General features: G+C 43.7%; 2 protein-coding genes across 3 annotated transcripts in view; both read right to left on the reverse strand.

Annotated features, from left to right (window-relative positions):
* LOC113036043 (uncharacterized) overlaps positions 1-21,390 on the reverse strand; it is a 322,745-nt gene that overhangs the window by 39,700 nt on the left and 261,655 nt on the right. The window lies entirely within an intron of this gene.
* On the reverse strand, positions 11,857-17,229 carry LOC145430510 (uncharacterized). The gene is made up of 2 exons (XM_080305716.1): positions 13,757-17,229; positions 11,857-13,690 (listed from the first exon to the last, which is right to left on the reverse strand). The coding sequence occupies exons 1-2, from the start codon at positions 17,204-17,206 to the stop codon at positions 13,046-13,048; spliced, it is 4,095 nt and encodes a 1,364-aa protein (XP_080161842.1). The 5' UTR covers positions 17,207-17,229; the 3' UTR covers positions 11,857-13,045.

Raw genomic sequence — 21,390 nt, forward strand, 5'->3', positions numbered from 1 at the left:
TTAGCAGTCAGCCGATGATAAAAGTGTTTGCCCCTTTCCTGATTTCTTTTTTTTCTTCATATATGTTATGATGTGTTTGTTTTGTCTGAAGGAAGTAAAGGAGAACGTCTATGGCTTAAAAGATTTAATTTGCTTCAGCAGTTGAAATTACAAGTTTACAGCGCTGAAACCTCGATGGGAAATCAGCCATCTGCCTCACACAGAGGATGACCCTTACAGCAGGCCATACAGTTTTAGATAATAATAATACGTAAAAAAAAAACCCACGTATTATTATGATCTTCTTCCGGAAGCGACGTGGCGGTCCCTCTGTCTCCCTGCGAATTTTCTCCTCAATACATTAATTTCTCATTACTTGATAAAATGACTTTGTCACAAAATTATGTGAAACTGTCATCTCTCCATTCCTCTTCCTGAAATAAAAAAGGACAGAAAAAGAAAATGCCTCCCTGCCTAGCCTTGATTATTAATATTATCCTGCAATTGTAAGCCTACGGATTCTACTTATCATCTAAGTTTGGGACATTCTGTTCGGACTCCCTTGGACCAGAAGATAGCATCCTGATGTGTAAAGCATGTTTTGTAAAGCCCTCTGCACTTCTACATCACATCACAATAATTCACCTCAGTCATAGCGCTGAATAAAGCTTTCGACCCACATCACACAGAGTGCTAACTCTTTAATGAGTGCATAGCATTGTGTATATAAAAATCATAAAAAACAGCTTTATTTAATCGTTTTATTCCTAACAGTTACACTTCCATGTTTCACATCATCAAAAAATCTTTAATGTTAAAAAAAAAAAACCCAAGTGAGCACTAAATGCAGTTTTTAAATGGTGATTTCACTGATATGAGTAAAAAGGCTGCCTCAACCTACCTGGACTTGTGTGAAAGAGTAATTGTCTTAAAAGTGTTGTGTCCTATTATATCTGGCACAAAGTCAATAAATTTCATGATAAAGATCATACCAACAGTCAAACATGTTGTTGGTAGTGTGATCGTTGGAGCTGCTTCAATACCAGGACTACTTGTAATATTTGATGGAATTGCTCTCTACATCCTAAAGGGGAATGAAGCAGGATAATGCTCTCAAACAAACCAGCAAGTGGCCAAGTCAGAGTCTGGACTTAAATCTGATTGACATTCTTTGGCATGGCAACAAGCTGTTCATGAAACCATGTTTTAAAAAAATGCATCTTTAATATTAAAATTTGTTTGATGATGTGAAACATGTAAGTGTGACAAATAAAGACAAAAGTCAGGAAGGAGGCAAAAGCTCAAAGCACTGTACATGTCCCCCACTTTATCATACCCCCTGACTCTAGACTCAACCAACACTAAGCAGTGTTCCAGCATTTCTAATATTTTTGCTTTCTGCTGTTCTTTTCTTCCTCACATATCAACCCACTGATCATTTTGCTTATTTTACCTCAACTTAAATTGTTTGTATTTCTAACAATTCAAAGAAATCTGGAAAATGTTTCAAATGTTTGTTCACTGACTAATGAGGTGAACAATGGAAATAACCAAACTGACAATGGGACACTAGAACTGAAGCCCCTAGGTTAGGAAAGACGTTGTGCTTAGCTAATTCATAACATATCGCATATAAGCATGAGAAAGCTGCTGCTGTTCCTACCCACTCCTCTTTGATGTTTCTCCCTCTTTGCAAGTGCTGTCATCAGCAGCCTGCAAAGTCTTTTTGTTTGCTTTTTAGGGCACTGTGGCTCAGATGGTAGAGTGGGTTATCTACCAACCAGAACGTTGGTGGCTCAGTCACTAACTCCTCCAGTCCGTATCCTTGAGCAAGATCTTGAACCACGAGTTGCTTCAGATGCATATTAAAAACCACATAGGCAGAGATAAAATCCTTTATTAATATGTGTGCATATCAGCAACCCTGATAAGGATAAGTGCAAGAGAATGGAAGGATGCTTTTATCCCATAAAAATTAGATACTGTTAATTTTTTGTAAGAGAGCAAACCCAGCAGGGGATCAAATAATTATTTCCCCCACTGTTTTTACTGAGAGAGTTCTCCAATATTGTTGTTTGCATCCCTCCTTGAATGGAGCCTGCAGTTACATGTCATAGGTCTTCATCTATGTGGATATCAGCTCACTCTTGTCCGGCTTTACTATGATGACTGTCCTACAATGCAGATCCTGGATTTGTGCCTTATGTCAGTGTCATAAAGGCCCAGGGTATTTTGCATTTTGCATAACTTTTGCATTATTTGGTAAATTGTATTATAATGTGGTTTACGTATAAAGACCTTTGTGCAAATCCTGTGTATTGACGTAGTATATAACGACCTGGACCTAAGAAAGTGGGCTCCAGAGGCTAATTGGACCAGTTTTTCAGGACCAGTCTGGGATTTACTGATGAAGGTTGACAATAGTTTTGATACTGACAGGATTGCTGGTTGTTTAACTAACTACAAACTTCTTCAGGGAGATAGTTGTGCCATTGAGAACCATTTGCTGATTTGAGTAACTTGGGTGAGATGGACATGGAGAGGAGGTGGCTTGCATGGGTGTGAAAGGCTGAAAGGGAGAATGAAGGGGACCACAGATTTAAACCACGTAGATTGGAGGATGAATGGACTAGAGTAAAGATGTCAGTTTTGATATTGATAACATGGGAAAGCAATATAATGCACAGACTAGCAGCCCAACACCCAGTAGGACAGGCAGACGACTGACTACAGATCTTCCTTATTGAGCTCACACATAAGCTTCCTCAAGTGTCTCCTAAATGAGAAAAAGGAACCTTTTAAGGTTGGTCAGTGGGAAAAGTTCAAGTTGGCATAGCGAAACCTGAAAAGTAATGTGAATCGAGCAAAAAGGGACTATCAAAGGAAGCGGGAGAGGAAACTGCAGTGCAACATCAAAGAGGTATGGAGCTGAATGAACATCATCACTGAATTCAAGGGGAAGAAAAGCTAGCTTCTTGGAGATATTGAGCTGGTAAATGAGTTTAACCTGTTCTATAGCAGGTTGACCTGGCATTCCCTTCCACCATCACTGGCCCAGATTCTCCTCCACCACCACCCTCACAAAGCAGCTCCTCTAACACTAGAGACGGACCACCTTCTACTTCAGCATCTCTTCATCTGCTACCCTTCTCCCTATTAAAATTGTAGGATCTTCACCTTGCAATATAAAGTGCCTTCAAAACTGCTGCAACTGTTATCATGATGTCATGCTGTATAAATACAGGGAGTGCAGAATTATTAGGCAAATGAGTATTTTGTCCACATCATCCTCTTCATGCATGTTGTCTTACTCCAAGCTGTATAGGCCCGAAAGCCTACTACCAATTAAGCATATTAGGTGATGTGCATCTCTGTAATGAGAAGGGGTGTGGAAAAACCAAGGCGCAAAAATAACTGCCCATGAACTGAGAAAAGTCAAGCGTGCAGCTGCCAAGATGCCACTTGCCACCAGTTTGGCCATATTTCAGAGCTGCAACATCACTGGAGTGCCCAAAAGCACAAGGTGTGCAATACTCAGAGACATAGCCAAGGTAAGAAAGGCTGAAAGACGACCACCACTGAACAAGACACACAAGCTGAAACGTCAAGACTGGGCCAAGAAATATCTCAAGACTGATTTTTCTAAGGTTTTATGGACTGATGAAATGAGAGTGAGTCTTGATGGGCCAGATGGATGGGCCCGTGGCTGGATTGGTAAAGGGCAGAGAGCTCCAGTCCGACTCAGACGCCAGCAAGGTGGAGGTGGAGTACTGGTTTGGACTGGTATCATCAAAGATGAGCTTGTGGGGCCTTTTCGGGTTGAGGATGGAGTCCAGCTCAACTCCCAGTCCTACTGCCAGTTTCTGGAAGACACCTTCTTCAAGCAGTGGTACAGGAAGAAGTCTGCATCCTTCAAGAAAAACATGATTTTCATGCAGAACAATGCTCCATCACACGCGTCCAAGTACTCCACAGCGTGGCTGGCAATAAAGGGTATAAAAGAAGAAAAACTAATGACATGGCCACCTTGTTCACCTGATCTGAACCCCATTGAGAACCTGTGGTCCATCATCAAATGTGAGATTTACAAGGAGGGAAAACAGTACACCTCTCTGAACAGTGTCTGGGAGGCTGTGGTTGCTGCTGCACGCAATGTTGATGGTGAACAGATCAAAACACTGACAGAATCCATGGATGGCAGGCTTTTGAGTGTCCTTGCAAAGAAAGGTGGCTATATTGGTCGCTGATTTGTTTTTGTTTTGTTTTTGAATGTCAGAAATGTATATTTGTGAATGTGGAGATGTTATATTGGTTTCACTGGTAAAAATAAATAATTGAAATGGGTTTTTTGTTAAGTTGCCTAATAATTATGCACAGTAATAGTCACCTGCACACACAGATATCCCCCTAAAATAGCTAAAACTGAAAACAAACTAAAAACTACTTCCAAAAACATTCAGCTTTGATATTAATGAGTTTTTTGGGTTCATTGAGGACATGGTTGTTGTTCAATAATAAAATTATTCCTCAAGAATACAACTTGCCTAATAATTCTTCACTCCCTGTAAAACTGAACTGAATTAAATTTTCTGTGAATGCGGTTAGCTGAGTTGAGGAACCTGCAATCTGGCAAAGGAGCTGGCCCCAGATGGGCGAAGTCCCAGGCTACATAAAGACTATGTCTCAGCTGGTGGAACCTATCTTCACCCTGAATTTTAGTTTGAGAGGGTTCTGTACATGAGGAAACCATCATGTCTTGTGTAAGCATCCAAAGCAGAATAGCTGACTGTGATTAAAAACTACAGAGACGTTTCCCTCACTTCCTATATTATGATGTCAATGGAAAGGCTACTTCTACGCTTACTGAGACTGCAAGTCGAGCATGCATTGGACCTGTTACAATTTGTGCACCAGGAGAACATTAATGTGGCTGACTCCACAGGATTTATACATAATCCTTACATAGCTGCTAGCCTTGTCCAAAAAGGAATGTTTTTTTCTTTGTGTGTTTAACACCATTCAACTCTGGATTTTAAAAAACATGTTCAAGAAGATGAGAAGATGATTGAGTATTTGGCGTCAAAGCTCCCCCTTTGGTTTATTACGTTAAAGGTGTGGACACTGATGTGGAGCAGCCACCTTGATGTGTACTGTGATGACAAACTAGATTGGTCTGTCAACACTGACGCCCTCTACAAAAAGGGCAGTGGAAACTTTAGCCCAGGGTCCTTCAATGTGTGTAATAAAATGCTCTACTTGTTTTATCATGCAGTTGTTGCCTGTGTCTTTTTTTCATTGCTGTTGTTTGTTGGGTTAACAGCAACAGTGATGAAAACAGTATTCAACTGGACTAGCTGATTAAAAAGTCTCCCTCTGTGCTGGGTGGGGCTGTAGACTGTGTGGGGGCCTGTACTTGAAAGGTGTAGGAGGAGCACGTTGCACATTATTAGATTTCAATATAGCGATCATTAGTCTCACAGGGATTATTTGTACTTTTTTATTTTCTGTATTTATTGCTGTTGACATTCCATCCTATTTTGTTTAGAGGGAATAAGGACTAGGTCTTATGAAACTAAAGGTTGAATTGTTGATAAACTCTAATGTGATTTTTAGATCTTTGTTTTTTTATGGTGCTACTGATGATTAAATAGACTATTGATGGTGACAGATAACAAGAACAAGCTTGTCCTTTTTAAAGGGATATGGAAAGCAAAAAATGACAAAGAAGGAGGATTGTTGAACTCGGTTGTTAAACTGTGTCAAAGTGCAGTACTCAGATTGATAGCAGAGTGGCAGATTCATGACTGTACCAGCCTGTGATTCATCTAGTTCCCTAGATACAGTTCTAGTACATCACATAAGTTTCACCTATGTGGCATACAGAAATAGAAATCTACTGTAGTAGAAAAACTATGAAGCCAACATTCATATAAGAGTTTTGATTTAAAGGGTGACTTCTAGTTTCTGAAAGTAGGTTTACCCTGTGACTATAATAGCTTCTAACTGTTACCCAGCTTAGCCCCCCTATCCAGGGTGATTTTACAGAGACCTGGTGAATCTGAAGAAGTTAAAACTGACATATGCGAATATACTCTGTACCACCAACTGGATCTTAATCTCAACTAAAGTGGAGGACAAAGAATCTTGGTAAGGACAGTTGTAGAATGCTTATGCACATGCAGAGACTCACTCAGGCCTATCACATTTTCCTCCCACCAGGTCTGGTGTTTTTGGTAGCATAATACCTTCACTATAAGGAATCATGCTACTATCAGCAGCCCTCCTGTTCCCATAGTGACAGAACTTCTACAGCCAGAGCTGCTTTCTCATCCAGCCCCTTCATCTCACTCTCTTTCTCACTTTTCTCTTTTCTGAGTAAAAACCTGATAATGAGCCTCATTTAAAGCATGACATGCTCAAAACACTCAATTTTCAATTCAAATAAAAGAAAAGAAAAGAGCTTGATAACCTCTGACATCCATATCATTTAAAAAACCCTTTTAATCATGAGACATGTGTCTCAAGATTAAGATTACATCATGAATAAAGAAAGAAATATGCACAAAGGAAATGAGGTAAATGAGGATGTTTTGTTTTCTGATCCTCCTCAGGTGTTTGGTTTAGGTGAGTATTAACCACACATACTACATCTTTAATGAATTCACTCACAGCTAAATGTGCAATCAGCTTCCTGCCCTTTCACAGCACTCAAACACAGAAAGCACCCTACATATCTCCCCCAACATCTCTGCTTCTATAAATACATTTCTCGCCTTGCACAGCTATATTCTTCCACACGCCTACTCTTTCTATTAATGCATCTATATATCTGTCCAGCTACTGGTCTGTCTGCTTACTTAGTTCTTATCTGTATCTAATGCAAAACAAGCTTCCAAATAGATACTTTTATATTTAGGCTTATTCTGTGACTCTAACATTTCGGCATCTTATACATACTCTGAAAAGAAAGCACATCATTGTGTCTTTACAGTGTTTTGTTACTGGAGTAGTATCCTTTAAGGAGTACTGTTTTACTGTTGCCAGAAGTATTTATTTGGACCGTTCTGATCTGTACCTTACAGAAAGCAGTCTTTAATCGCTCATACGTTGGTACTAATATCTTGTACTTTGACATGTAAACATCGGTTGCTGGTGAACCACCAAGGGGTGGAGTCTGGGTTGTGGTTGCATTTAGCTACATGGTAAATATAGATGATTTCAAACACTGAAGGATGTTGCATATTTTTCGTCGAGGATCTTAGATACATTTTTTCCTCAGCTGACTGCTAAGGACATGACATTAACTTGCCATTGATTTTTGACGGTCATGGTGAAAATATAGGATCAAGCAAAGAAAAGAAAAAAAGCAGTCACACAGACTCAGACTGATCCGTTTGGTAGTGAGGGAAAAATAAGTATTTTTGACTGCCTGTAAATGGTTGCTGGAGGTTGATTGCAGTCACTGGACAAATTATTGCTAAAGCCCCAATCAAGCAGTTCTTTTTTCTTTTTTTTTTCCTTTTTTGCCTGTCCCGTTTGGTTCTTTTGCCATCAGAATTGTTGTATAAAGGCAAATAAAGATGCCCAATGGATTTAAATCAAAAATCAAATCAAATCACTTTTATTGTCACATCACATGTGCAGGCACACTGGCACAGCACATGCGAGTGAAATTCTTGTGTGCGAGCCCCACAAGCAACAGAGATGTGCAAACACAACAACACAAACGAGCAAAATACAAGAATGGCCAACCTGAAACTAATAAATATATGTACAATATATAATAGTGTATGCATTTCTGGATGTGTATGCTAAATATTTTCCTACGTGTGTGTGTGTGTGTGTGTATACACATTTTTACAAATTAAATAGTAAAAAAAATAATAATAATAATAATAATAATAATAATAATAACATATATAAAATATACAGAGTTGAATATGTGCAAAACAAGTGGCATTTATATACAGTGTGGAGTGCATAATGTTGAAGTTCCAGTAGTGAAGCTGAGGTGTCTATGACGTGTTCAGCAGTCCGATGGCCTGATGGAAAAAGCTGTCTCTCAGTCTGCTGGTACGGGACCGGATGCTGCAGAACCTCCTTCCTGATGGAAGCAGTCTGAACAGTTTATGGCTGGGGTGACTGGAGTCCTTGATGATCCTCCCCGCTTTCCTCAGGCACCGCTTCCTGTAGATGTCTTGGAGGGAGGGAAGCTCACCTCCAATTATCCGTTCAGAGCACCGCACTACTCGCTGGAGAGCTTTGCAGTTGTAGGCGGTGCTGTTGCCATACCAGGTGGTGATGCATCCAGTGAGGATGCTCTCAATGGCACAGTGATAGAAGGTCCTGAGGATGCGGGGGCTCATGCCGAATCTTTTCAGTCTCCTGAGAAAGAAGAGGCGCTGCTGCGCCTTCTTCACTGTTTTGTTTGTGTGTACTGACCACGTAAGATCCTCAGCCAGATGTACACCAAGGAACCGGAAGCTGCTCACTCTCTCCACAGCAGCGCCGTTGATGGTGATGGGGGTGTGTACTTCTCTGCACCTCCGGAAGTCCACTATCAACTCCTTTGTCTTTGCGACGTTGAGGGTGAGATGGTTGTCTTGACACCAGTGGGTCAGGGCGCTGACCTCCTCCCTGTAAGCCGTCTCATCACCGTTGGTGATAAGACCCACCACTGTAGTGTCGTCCGCAAACTTCACAATGATGTTGGAGCTGTTAGTGGCTGTGTAGTCGTAGGTGTAGAGTGAGCACAGGAGAGGGCTCAGTACACACCCCTGTGGAGCACCAGTGTTCAGTGTGATGGGGGATGAGGTGATGCTGCCCAGTCTGACCACCTGGCGTCTGTCAGACAGGAAGCTAAGGATCCAGCTGCAGAGGGAGCTGCTCAGTCCTAGATCCTGCAGTTTCCTGTCCAGCTTCGAGGGAACGATGGTATTGAATGCTGAGCTGTAATCTACAAACAGCATTCTCACATACGTGTCTCTCTTCTCCAGGTGTGACAGGGCAGTGTGTAGTGTCAGGGCTATGGCATCATCAGTGGACCTGTTGTGGCGGTATGCAAACTGTAGAGGGTCCAGTGAGTCGGGTAGTGCAGAGCAGATGAAGTCCCTGACCAGCTTCTCGAAGCATTTGCTTACGATGGGGGTCAGGGCTACAGGTCACCAGTCGTTCAATGAGGAGATGGTGGAGGATTTGGGTACAGGGACGATGGTGGCCATTTTGAAGCAGGCTGGGACTACAGACAGAGAGAGGGAAGGGTTGAAGATGTGCGTGAACACTCCAGCCAGCTGAGCCGCGCATGACTTGAGGACGCGGCTGGGAATCCCGTCCGGACCAGTAGCTTTGCGCGCGTTCACCTTCCTGAAGCACTTCCGCACATCCTCCTCAGACACAGTGTGCGCACTGACGTCATCCGCGGTGCGCACACTGTCCGGTCTCATGGTGTTCGCTGTGTCGAATCTAGCGTAGAATACGTTTAGATCCTCACACAGAGAGGCCGTGGTCTGCGGTGTGCTGGTTTTCCCTCTAAAGTCTGTGATCGTGTTTAGTCCCTGCCACATACTCCGAGGGTTGTCAAACTGTTGCTCCACCCTGTCCCTGTACTCACGTTTGGCTGCTTTGATCGTCTTCCGGAGTTGGTAATGTGCGTGTTTGTAGTCCGATGTGTTCGCGGAGGCAAAGGCGGTGTTCCGTGCCGCCAGTGCCGCGCGAACATCTCCGTTAATCCAGGGTTTTTGATTTGGGAAGGATTTAACTGTTCTGGATGGGACGACATCTTCCACGCATTTCCTGATAAATCCACAGACTGAGTCTGTGTACTCATCAATGTCTCTGGCGGAATGTTAATTAGGAAGCACTGGAAAGTGTAAAAGAAAGTTGTGATGTGAATGTGGCATGTTGTATAGGGCTCTTTGAGTACTTCAGGAGAGTAGAAAAGCGCTATATAAGAATCAGTCCATTTCTGATTTGTGTCATTTTCAAGTTTTACTGCTGTTCAGCCTGTTGGTGAATGTTAATGTATAAACATGAAACATTACAGGTAACTATGACAGACAAAGTAATCACTAGAAGGTTTGTGGTGGACATGATTCTTTGCAACTGATTTCACCCAGCGAGAACCAGCAACCTCCAGCAGCCACTGCCAACCAGGCAGGGAATACACATTTTAATACACAACTGGTATTTGCAGTATGTTTAATATGGTGGACAAATCTTAAGCAATGTGCGCATGACATGAGAAACATCAGTATGAAAATAATGTATATTCAATATACAGAGGTAGAACCTAATCCAAACCCTAGACAGGACTGATGTGCTGGAGACCTGGTAGAGACTTGATAAATGTTAATGTAATGGCACAAAATGGATCTTTTAAAAAAGGTGCCAGATTGGGTATAGACGGTTATCCATTATTTTATTCTTCATTTATATCCTTGAAAATGGACTGGCATTTGTGTGGACTTCTAGGCTTACTCACCTCTCAAAAGCTTTATATCATTCATCAGTAACTGCATCCACCGTTGAATGATTCAGAAAATGGGATGTGAAATGATTCAGCCCGTCAGTCGTGGTCAACACATGGAAAACAGTTGGACATGCATGGCATAGGCTGGCATAACTGCCCGGACAGCCGGCTCAACAAAAAGCATTTCAGAGGAATGGCAAGAAGAGCAATAACAAAGGAAATAAGGGGAAAGGAATCTTTGCAGAGACACTATTTTAAACTACTATCAGATGAAGTTATTGGAGATGCACAAGTAGAAGAGAGACAATGCTGCCTCTAAACTTTTGTGTAGGCTCTGAGAGGTTGCAGACTCAGTGGGTTTGTGCACACAGGAAGCAAAGCACTGTGGGAGTTTTTCATCCATCAATAGGTGCCTTTCCCTCAGGGTTCTGGGATTTCAGCCAGAAGCCCTGCTTCTAAATGCACAGAAGTCATAGCCTTCAGATACGCTGACACATATACAGACATAATCACATATGTTCCTATACAATCATACACAGTGGCATACACAGACACACTCCATTGATGCACATAAAGTGCATACCCACTGCCTCTTCTGCATCATCTTTCTGTCTGGCATCACCAGTTTCCATAGTGACACTTGAATAAATAATGATTTATTACATGGGGTAAAACAGAAAATGAAGTGAACAGGCCTTGAATAAAAAATATATTTCTTGCCCTCAAGGGAATACATTTACCCAAGGCAGGACTCCACACTCGGAAGTCATCTGAAAAACAGTTGGTAAATTCATTCCCCTCACAAAGGATGGTACTGGGACACATTTTTTTTTTTTATCCTTGATGTGAAAATAAAGCCTTTTTTCTTTTTAATCAATCAGAAGTGATGCAGTGGAGACCCTCAGCAAAAGGAAAAAGCGACTAGGGAGAAGAAGAACGAGATGGAAGTTGTTTTATTGTCAAACATTAAAATTAGTAATCAATGATAAATTAACATGCTTAAAGTGGACCCTTGTCCAGCTATACTTTTATTCTTGGACTCTAACTGTGACTCATGGAAAACTACTTTGGTAATTATTCACCTTATACTTGGCTTCGCCACAGCCTCTCAGTTCATGAGTGTAAAATAAACTCTGCTCTTTTTTAGGCCACACTTCCCTTTTAGATTACCTGCCCCTCCCAAACACAAGGTTTGAACAAACGATGATCTGGGGGATTGTGTTTCACATCCTATTAATTCTCTTGTAGAGAAATTTGCTGAAAGTCAGTCGTGGGGTTCAGCAGTTTGTGTTTGCAAGTGAATTGAAATAAGGTAATCATTTAAAGTTGATTTTAGAGTTTGTTAAGATTCAAGAATTGAGAAAGGGTACAAGAGGTGATCGAAAAATAACCACACTGGTCCGGCCGGGTGAAGTCAAACGAAGATTTTAATTCACATGTGGGAAGATCACTGAACACAGCAATTGATCTTCGACTTACTAAAGCACAAACAATTATTTTATAACATCAGGGTTTATTTACTGACGCCCCTTCATGCGTCACAGATACATTTTATACATAGATCAGATCAACATCATCATGACTTTTTACCTAGAAAATCATCTTCTATTTTCATGGCTAGCCCTTCCTGTCTACCTTTCAGTTCTTGTCTTGTTCCTCTTTCTTGCCGAGACACCAAGAAACGGTTCCTCTTTTACCAAGACAATTTTGCAGTTACAGCCAAACATAACTAACCTCTTCCTCTAAATAAATCTAATTTAAAGTGTGTGTGTGTGTGTGTGTGTGTTGACCTCACATGCTCTTTGTGTCACCTCTTCACCTACTGTCTGTGTCTCGTCCTCAAATGCTCTTTCTCAATTCACCTGTTGCACTTCTGACCTTTTACCAGACCAGAAGCTCACTAAGACTATGTGTATGTCTTCTACTAAATAAATGTTTTAACCAAGAACCTCTACTAAAACCTTAATACAAGAATATGAACATATAAAAGATAATAAAATAAACTGATATAAGTGTTTTGTAAGCATGTATTGCAATTCCTTCTATGTTCTAGTTTTCCCTCAGCATGTATCACCTGAACAGTCACGTCAGTGAAGCTTACGACCTTTAAAGAACCTGAACATCAACTCAAATAAGCACAGATATGCAATATGTATAAAATAATTATAACTGCCCCTGAAATACAAAGTTAACATCATCATAAACATCTTAAGGCCATCTTAAAGCTATCTGTTATATTGTTAAAGCAATGCTCATACTGCAGATTATATTATGCTGGTAAAATACTTTTTGTTTATCCCCACAATCCCCCTTTCGACCTCTGACACCCCAGAGGTCGATACATAGGTTGTTGTTCACTCCTCAGTCTACTCGGCTACCTCCAGACCCATCATCGGCATCATGGACATAGGGGCCACCGCCCCAGGGTCCACTGCCTTTACAATCACTTTCTCTACCAACCTTCGTGCACAAGGAATGAGACAACAACCACAGGTCACCAAAATACCCACCAATACAGATAGAGACAACATAATTGACAGAACAAGCCCCTTCCACTTTCCCCTTTTTTTTTTATTTAAACCACCCCTTTTCAAACTCTCAATTTGTTACCACTCCTTTTTGTAGGCGCGGCGATCTCCTCCTAGGCTGCTCTTCTTTCTTCGGCCTTCCAGGTAGACTACTGGTCGGCCCGTTGCACAGGTGAAGAGGTTTATTCTGCCTCTGTTTCTTGACACCTGCGTTCTTTGAAGACGAATTTTCCTCCACCAAGCTCTCGTGTGCGGGTGCACACTGCGACCAATGGTACCAGGTGTCGCCTTTCCCTTTCAGCTGGACTGCTGTAGCCGTCCGGGCGGTCACCTCATACGGACCAGTCCAGCGGGGCTCCTTCCACTTTCGCTTAATGACCTTCAGCCACACTGCCTTTGCGTCCGGGACCTCTCCGTTCCCCGTGGGTCTCTCACAAGTGACCTGTTTTGTAAAGCTGGACACAAGAGCTTTCAACTCATTAAAATATTCTGCATGCGACCTGTTGCTTGTCCTGGGCTGCTCCACCGGGACCACTGTCCAGGGTGCTGGAAACTGTCTCCCAGTCAGCAGCTCATAAGGGGTGAAACCTGTGGATTGGTTAACAGAACATCTTATGGTCATCAAAGCAATGGGCAGGGCTGCGACCCAATTTAGCCCTGTCTGCGCACAAATTTTAGCCAACTTGTTTTTCAAATTTAGGTTCATCCTCTCTACCTTTCCTTGAGATTGAGGATGATAGACCGTCCCGAACTTATGTTGCACTCCCAACATCCTCTCTACCTCTTGCAAATCTTTATTCTTGAAGTGAGTACCATTGTCTGATCTAATTCTCTTGGGAAACCCATGCCTTGGAATGTAATGATTGATTAAGCACTTAATCACGCTTTTCGCATCTTCACATTTGGTCGCCCATGCTTCGGGCCATCCAGTCAGAACATCCACACACACCAACAAATACCTCACCCCACCTGGGCCTGTATCAATCATGTCGGTATAATCAATCACGACCTCTTCTCCTGGCCTTTCTGGCATGAGAAACTTACCAGCTTCAGGTTTTACTGCTGGCTTTGGGTTGTGTGCCCCACAAATTAGGCACGTTCTGGCCTTTTCCAGTATCATCCTTCTCAAATCAGGATGCCACCATCGGCACAAATTTCTCTCCATCTGTTTCACTCCCACGTGACCAAGCCCGTGAGCCTCATTCACCTTTTGTTCCGCCATTTTGGCCGTTAAAGCGGGACGCCCATCTGGCCCCCTCCACAAACCGCCATCTTGCCAGGCTCCTTTGTTTTCCCACACCCCCTTTTCCTCTGGGGATGTCTCCTCCTGAGCCTTTCTAACTTCTTCCATGCTGTTAGTGCTACCCTCCTCTTCTGGGGTTACCTGCACCAGTTGTCTCTGTCCTTTGTAGCCCGCTGCTTCCTTTGCGGCTTCGTCAGCTTTCTGATTTCCTCTTGCCACCATACTGTCTGCTTGTGAGTGGCCTTTGCATTTTATAATACTTACCTCGTCTGGGTCCTCCAGGGCCTTTTCCAGTTCCTCCATTTCCTTTTTGTGACAGATGGGTGCATTAGTGGCCGTCCTGAACCCGGCTCTCTTCCACTGAGCCAGTTCCACATGAGCTGCTCCAAACGCATATGCTGAGTCAGTGTAGATGTTCACTCTCATGTTTTTAGCCAACCTCAGGGCTCGAATTAGGGCTATCACTTCAGCTCTCTGGGCCGACTGTTGTCCCTCAATTTTTCCTGCTTCTTTCACCTGAAACTCAGTTCCTACTCTACAGACTACTGCATAGCCCGCTTTCAATCCTTCTTCATCTCTGTGGCAGCATCCATCTGTGAACCAATCCTCAGCTCCGTATATGGGCTCTGCCTTCAGGTCTTCCCTGATTTTTCCTTCAACCTGGGCTTTCTTAATACAGTCATGTGGTTCTCCTGACCCCATTAGGTCTGCCATATTTATTCCTTCATGTGTGAATATCAAATTTGGCGCCTCTAAAATTTTGCTCAACCTTTGTTGCGTCAGTGGAGTCATTGTGAATGCCTGTGAGTTCACATAGGCCACTACACTGTGTGTAGTAAGCACTTTCAGTGGGTGTTCCCTCACTATATGTGCTGTTTTCTGAATTATCTTTGCTACTCCTGCTGCGTGTTGTGTGCATGTGGGATGCCTTGCTTCTGTTGAATTTAATCTTATGCTGACATACATAAGTACATCCCTACCTCCCCCTTTTTTCTGAAACAACACACCATTCACAACTCCCTTTGTTTCTGAAACATCAAGGTAAAATGCCTCATCATAGTTAGGTGTGGCCAGATCTGTGGCTCTTGACAAATCCTGTTTTAGTGAAATGAACGCTGTCTCTGTGTCCGGCGTCCAAGGCAATTCAGCCTTCAGATTTCGAACACCAACTTTCTTGATCATGTCCCTTAAAGGGGCCGTTTTACCCGCATAGTTCGGAATGAACTGCCTGCTGTAACCTGTCAAGCCAAGAAAGGAAAGCAACTCCTTCACAGTTCTTGGTTTTGGATGTGTCAGAATTTGGTCTCTGTGTGTGTTCATTAGCCCCACTGATCTGTGTGCGATCACCCGGCCCAGGAATGTTACCTCTGGCCGGACCAACTGCAGTTTTTCTTTGCTCACTTTGAAGCCACACTCCGCCAATCTGTTCAACACCACGAGCGATGCTGCCGTACAGGCCGCTGCTGACGGGGCTGCAATAAGAAGATCATCAACATACTGTATTAATGTACAGCCCCCTGGCAGTTGACATGGGGACAATGCCTCTTTCAACACCTGATTAAAAATGCCTGGTGAAAGTGCAAAGCCTTGTGGTAGGCGTGTGTACCTAAATTTGCGGCCTCTGTATGTGAATGAGAAAATGTCTCTGAGTGACTCGTGCAGTGGGAGACAAAAGAATGCATTCGCTAGGTCAATACATGTGAACCACTTTTGGTCCCCAGTAATTTCGGTCAGAGCCGTGTAGGGATTTGGTACAGGCACAGTGTCAGTCCTCAGCATGGCATTTATTGCTCTCAAATCATGTGCCATACGGTACTTCCCTGTCCCATGTTTTTCCACTGGCAAAATAGGTGTGTTCCAAAATGACCATGAGGGCTCAAGCACTCCTGCCTTCCACAGTCCTTCAATGGTTTCAGCTATACCTTCTTCTGCTTCAGTTTTGTGCTTATATTGTGGTCTGTTAATTGGTATGTCAGACTTCAGCTGGAACAGGACAGGCGAACAGTTAGCTAGACCTACATCTGTGGGCCCTGCGGACCACAAAGTACCAGGCAATTTTGAGAGCTCAGCTACTGCATCAGGATGATCCATTCTTTCCCTGCCATGTATTCTGGAGATTTCTTTATGTTCTAAGATCACTGCATCGTTGGACAAACAAGTTATGCGATATATTTTACATTTTGGTGCATACCAGACATTTGGAATTTGGGTGCTTTGCCAGCATGCGTTGTCCAGCGCCCGCTTGACCATTGGTCCCAGATCTCTTGGCCCATGACCCTCGTGGACCGCCAATGTAATGTGAGGGGTTGAATCCTCTCCCACATTGTACCAAGGCAGTTGTTCATCAGTAAATTTCACAGCCGCGGCCACACCTTCTGGTCCAACATAAATGTTATGTGTTTGCACATTCCACGTCTGTCCCTCAAGATCAGACTGGAACTGTTCCCGATAGATATCGTTATCTTCCCTATCATAAAAGAGTGTAACGTGGAAAGGATCTCGCGGTGGGGAATAGACGGCCAGGCTCATTATCCAGGGTTTCCACAGCTGATAATGTCTCAGAATGCCTTCTTCCACTAGCCTCCCCCAGTAGATTTCGGCAGTGGGTTGTTCAGAGTTCTGGACTAAATATTGAGTCTTTGAAGGTGATCCCAGGCACGGGAATTCTTTTCCTCCAGGCAGAGTAACAATCAGTCCATCTGGTGAGCACATGATTGTGGCTCCCAGTTTCACAAGCAGGTCCCTGCCCATGAGATTTGCAGGCACCTGTGAGGACACCACATATTGGTGTTTCAAAGTCTGTTTTCCCAGCTGTGTCAATGCTGGATCTGTCAATGGCAGTGTCATCGGAATCCCGGAAAAGCCTACCACATTAACTGTGTGACAGGAGAGTGTTGCACTGTCTGGTGTGTCTTTCAATGTTGAGTATGTTGCTCCAGTATCCACCAGGAAGGGCAATTCAGTGCCTTCCACGGTCATCGACAGCATGGGTTCTGCCGTTCCCACGCTGTTCGGTTTCTCCGGGCTCCGTCAGTATTGCTCCCTCTCCCAGCCCCAGTCAGCTACTGGGTACTGGGCGGCTGGTGCTGCATTCGGGTTTGGAGCTTGATATGCTCCCCTGTAAGCAGCTCTTTGTCTTGGGCCTCCTCGTGCCTGGGATTGATAGCCTCGCCTCTGATAATTTCGCTGCGATTCAGGGCATTCTCGGGACCAGTGTCCTTCTGCTCCACAGCTGTAACAGGCAGTCCAAGACACATTGTTAGGATTCCCTGGATTCCGAGCCCTTTGTCCTCCCCTCACGGATCCACCACGCCCTCTCTGCGGTCCACCGGTCCCCCAATTCCCTACGGGTTGACGCTGCCTTGGTGCATTGGCGGGCCAACGGTCATCAGGGTAGAGACCCGGATCCTGATCTGGCCAGTCAGGCACAGGATCGGGCTGAGACCTTGCCACCATTATTTTCCTTGCGCTCTCTTTATCCTCTTTCTTTCTGTCACCTGCCTTGTTTCTCGCCTCTGTCAGCTGTATCTTTACCAGCTGCGCCTGTGCCTCCTCCAACTCTTTCTTTTGTTTGTTTGCCAAATCCTGTTCCTGCTGAAGTCTGTGGGTCACATGTCTCTCCCACTGCACCGAGTCTGCAACGGCAAAATCTGGGTTCTTTTCCAAATCCACTGCAACCTGATTGGGCAGCCCTGCCAGCACCGCCGAACGAAACCACGCTCTACTTTCACCCTCCTTCCCCGGATGTATTCCTGTTTCTAACAACCATTGTTCCTTTGCTTTAGCTAAAAACTCTCTGGGTGTGTTTTTGGGATCCCAAATAATTTTTGGAATGGCTCCAGAGTTAGGAGTTGGGTACTTCTCCCGGACTGCATCTGCTAAGTCATTCTGCACCTCATGGTATTGTAGGTCATTTGCATATCTGGTTGTTTGAGCTATCTGCTCTACATCTGCTAACCCACCACCCAGCATACAACGTCCGGCCAGAGCGCGAAAATCGCCCAGCGCTAATTCTTCTCCTTCGGTCAGCGCGCCCAGCCTTCTCAACCAGCTAGCTCCTCCCTCAGTTATTGGTGGAAGTTGTTTAACCAATGCTTCCAAATCTCTCACCTTATAGGCGCGATAAACTGGTTCGTTCTTTGGACCTGCTATTAGAGGCAGATTTAAACCAGGGTCAGGAGCACCTTGTTCAAAACTCACTTTTCTACTCTTCCTCGACTTTCCTTTTCCCTTTGAGCTCCTAAATATGGGCTGTCTCTGTGCTTGGTCTCTCTTCACACTTCTTTTCCTCAAAATTAGGCTTGTACTTGGTTGGGGCTCAGGTCCTCCATCTTCGTCCTCCTTATCGTCCTCTTCTTCTGATGACGTCGCACGGTCTTCATTCTCCTCTTCTGGCCCTCCCTGCATTACTCTCTGCTTTATAACCTCCAATGCTGTTAATGCCTCTATTAACGCACGTGGGGGCTCATGCATTTGTCCATACACTTCTCCTTCCCAATGTTCTCCCTTGGTTATCACTCCTTGTGGTATTTTGTCCTTCATTCTAGGGGTCCTTTTGGCCTCCCCGTCCTGCTTTGGCTGTTCCACTGTAGACACTTCGGCCCGTATGATGTTTCCACTATCCACCGAACTGGGAGGCGAGGTCGAGCCTTCATCTGCAGCTGAGGCTATCATTCTCCCTCCCATATCTTGGGACTGACATTCCACTGCCCTTATCCCTTCTTCGGGGATATTCAGGGGAGTAGTAGTATATTCAACATCTGCTATTCCGCCAAGGACAACTCCAGTCTGTCCATCAGGACCACGAACTTGTCCCCCTCCAAGGGTCATTACAGGCATGACATATGGTGGTGGTGGTGCACAACGTGCCAAATCAGCCCAAGGATATAATTTCGGTGTGTAATACCTGTTAGCCTCTTCTACCTTCGGAGTCAAGTCCTTCACTTGGTCCTCTAGCTTTTTATTTTCCTCCTTCAGATGTTTCAAAGACTCCATTATACTCACCATGTCTCCTGATTTTCCTGTGTCATCCTCCTCCTCAGTCATCCAGGAAGAGGCTGCCCTCCACAGGAGCAGCCACTTACAGCACCTGGCATGAGTTTCTTTTAGATCCTTAATTTCTCCTCTGGCTTTCCTGTTCACTGAATGTCCCTTGGACTCCTCTTCAAATTGTTTCAATTTCTGTTCACATCTCTCTCCCTCAGTTTTTAACACCAGGCTCAGAGCTATTTTATCACCCAGCCCTTTCTGTTGAGATGTAATAAGTTTGCTTACCTCGACCTCCATCGCTTGGCACTCTTTCTCTGCTGCTTTTAATGCTCCAGGTGAAGCCAAACGAATAGCTTTCTTAAGCTGTTCAAGCTGATCCTTCAGAGGTTTGCATCCCCTTTTCCCACTAGGTGTCGCACCCGAGCTGTCAGCCATTCTCTGAAACACAGACTTACCTCTTCCAATGGCGTTGGTCGACTCCACCTTCTTGGTCTAGGTCACCCAGACACGCTTAACTTTCGGTTTCAGTCTTCGTCTCGCTGTTCTCGCAACCACTGGCTCCTCTTCCCCTGCTCGGTGATACACAAAGTTTAACCCAGCACTTTAGACGCTGTCCTCGCGTTCTCAAGCGTTGACACTCAATCAAAATTATTCGCCCTCAAAGTGGTAATATATGACACCAGCAACCCTTATGCGCAACGCGCTCACCTCCGTATACTTACCTCTCCAATAGTTCCTCGGATTAGTGTTTTTTCATTTATTTTAAACCCATTAACGGCGCTGCGCGTCCCTTATATACTTTACAGCAACACACCCTCAAGGGTCCCTCAACTTGTCCCGTACTAATAAGTCTAAAACCAAGAAATCACCTCCAAATGATCCCCTACAATTGAAATTTCAGTGTGGAATGACGCAGAGATTAACATTTCCTTATTTATTCACTATATGTAACCTGAATTTTCTCTCTCTCTTCAAATAACAAAGGTTATCTTTACAATTTGTTATTGAACTACTAATTAAGTTGCTTTTTATGGTGTCAGTGATAAACTGCCCCTAAAAAGTCCACTTTATTGCGTGCTCATTGAGTTACTCCTATCAAAACTATTTAACAAGTTCAATTTACACATACTCATTAATTTGTCACGCTTATTAGTGGCTCATGGTTGCTTAAAGCCTATGTCTGACTTGACCACAGAGTTAGAGCATCATTCAATCCTCTCAGGATGACCACTCCACTTACTCTGCATCCAGTCAGCTCATGAATTAACAACCCTTGCAGACTGTAACCCTTTTATTTTTTGTTTATGCCTTCAAATCCACCTTAAATCTTCTTTACCTAAACGTTGGTTTTAAACACAAACAATTCTTATATTCTATTTTGAAACGCTGTCACCATTCATATATTTACAATGTTGTTATTTACTAAGCCAGCATTTTAATTGCAGACATTTATCCACATTTGCAAACAATAGTTATAGAGCTGAATGACACACAAAACCGAAAGCATAGTCCTCTCATGCGCTCTGCATCAGCTGCCTCATTTGCATGCACACACACTCTTCATCTAAGAATAGCAGCAGGCAGTCAGTGCATTGCTGACTCGACCCACAGAGATCTTTTTTAATACAGAGACGTCTTATATTTACAACTGCACAGATTTTAAACCTTTTAACACCTATCGAATTTCGACAAATTTAACATAACCGTTTTTTGCGATCAATTAACCAGTATCAAGACTTTAACTGTTTCTGGCCTCATTTCTAAAATCCCTAACTCAATTTAAAAGCGTCAACCAACCCAAACTTTGCCTCAAGCTCTATTTTTGGCATTTCACAGCCAAGGCTTACCCCAAAGTGTTAAGTTAAAGTTACACGCCCGAAGACCACTTCTGCTGGCCAAAAAAGCGCAGATACCGTTGCAAACGGTAAGGAGACTCTAACTCCTAGCTTAATTCCGGGATGCCCTGTACCCCACAGCTAAACCACACTGAACTAACCCTCTTCGCCGAGAGGTCAATGTCGCGCGTCCACGACAAGGAGGGAGCGTAACCTCCGGGCTCTGCGCTTCCTAGCAGACTCGAACTGCCGTTCTAGAATAATTTATAATACTTTGAAACAACAATCAACACCCGAAACAAGTGTATAACTGAAGCAGGTGCAACCTAGTGGTCAAATGGAGACTCC

Source organism: Astatotilapia calliptera, chromosome 2 (assembly GCF_964374335.1).
Source record: "Astatotilapia calliptera chromosome 2, fAstCal68.1, whole genome shotgun sequence".
Lineage (NCBI taxonomy): Eukaryota > Metazoa > Chordata > Actinopteri > Cichliformes > Cichlidae > Astatotilapia > Astatotilapia calliptera.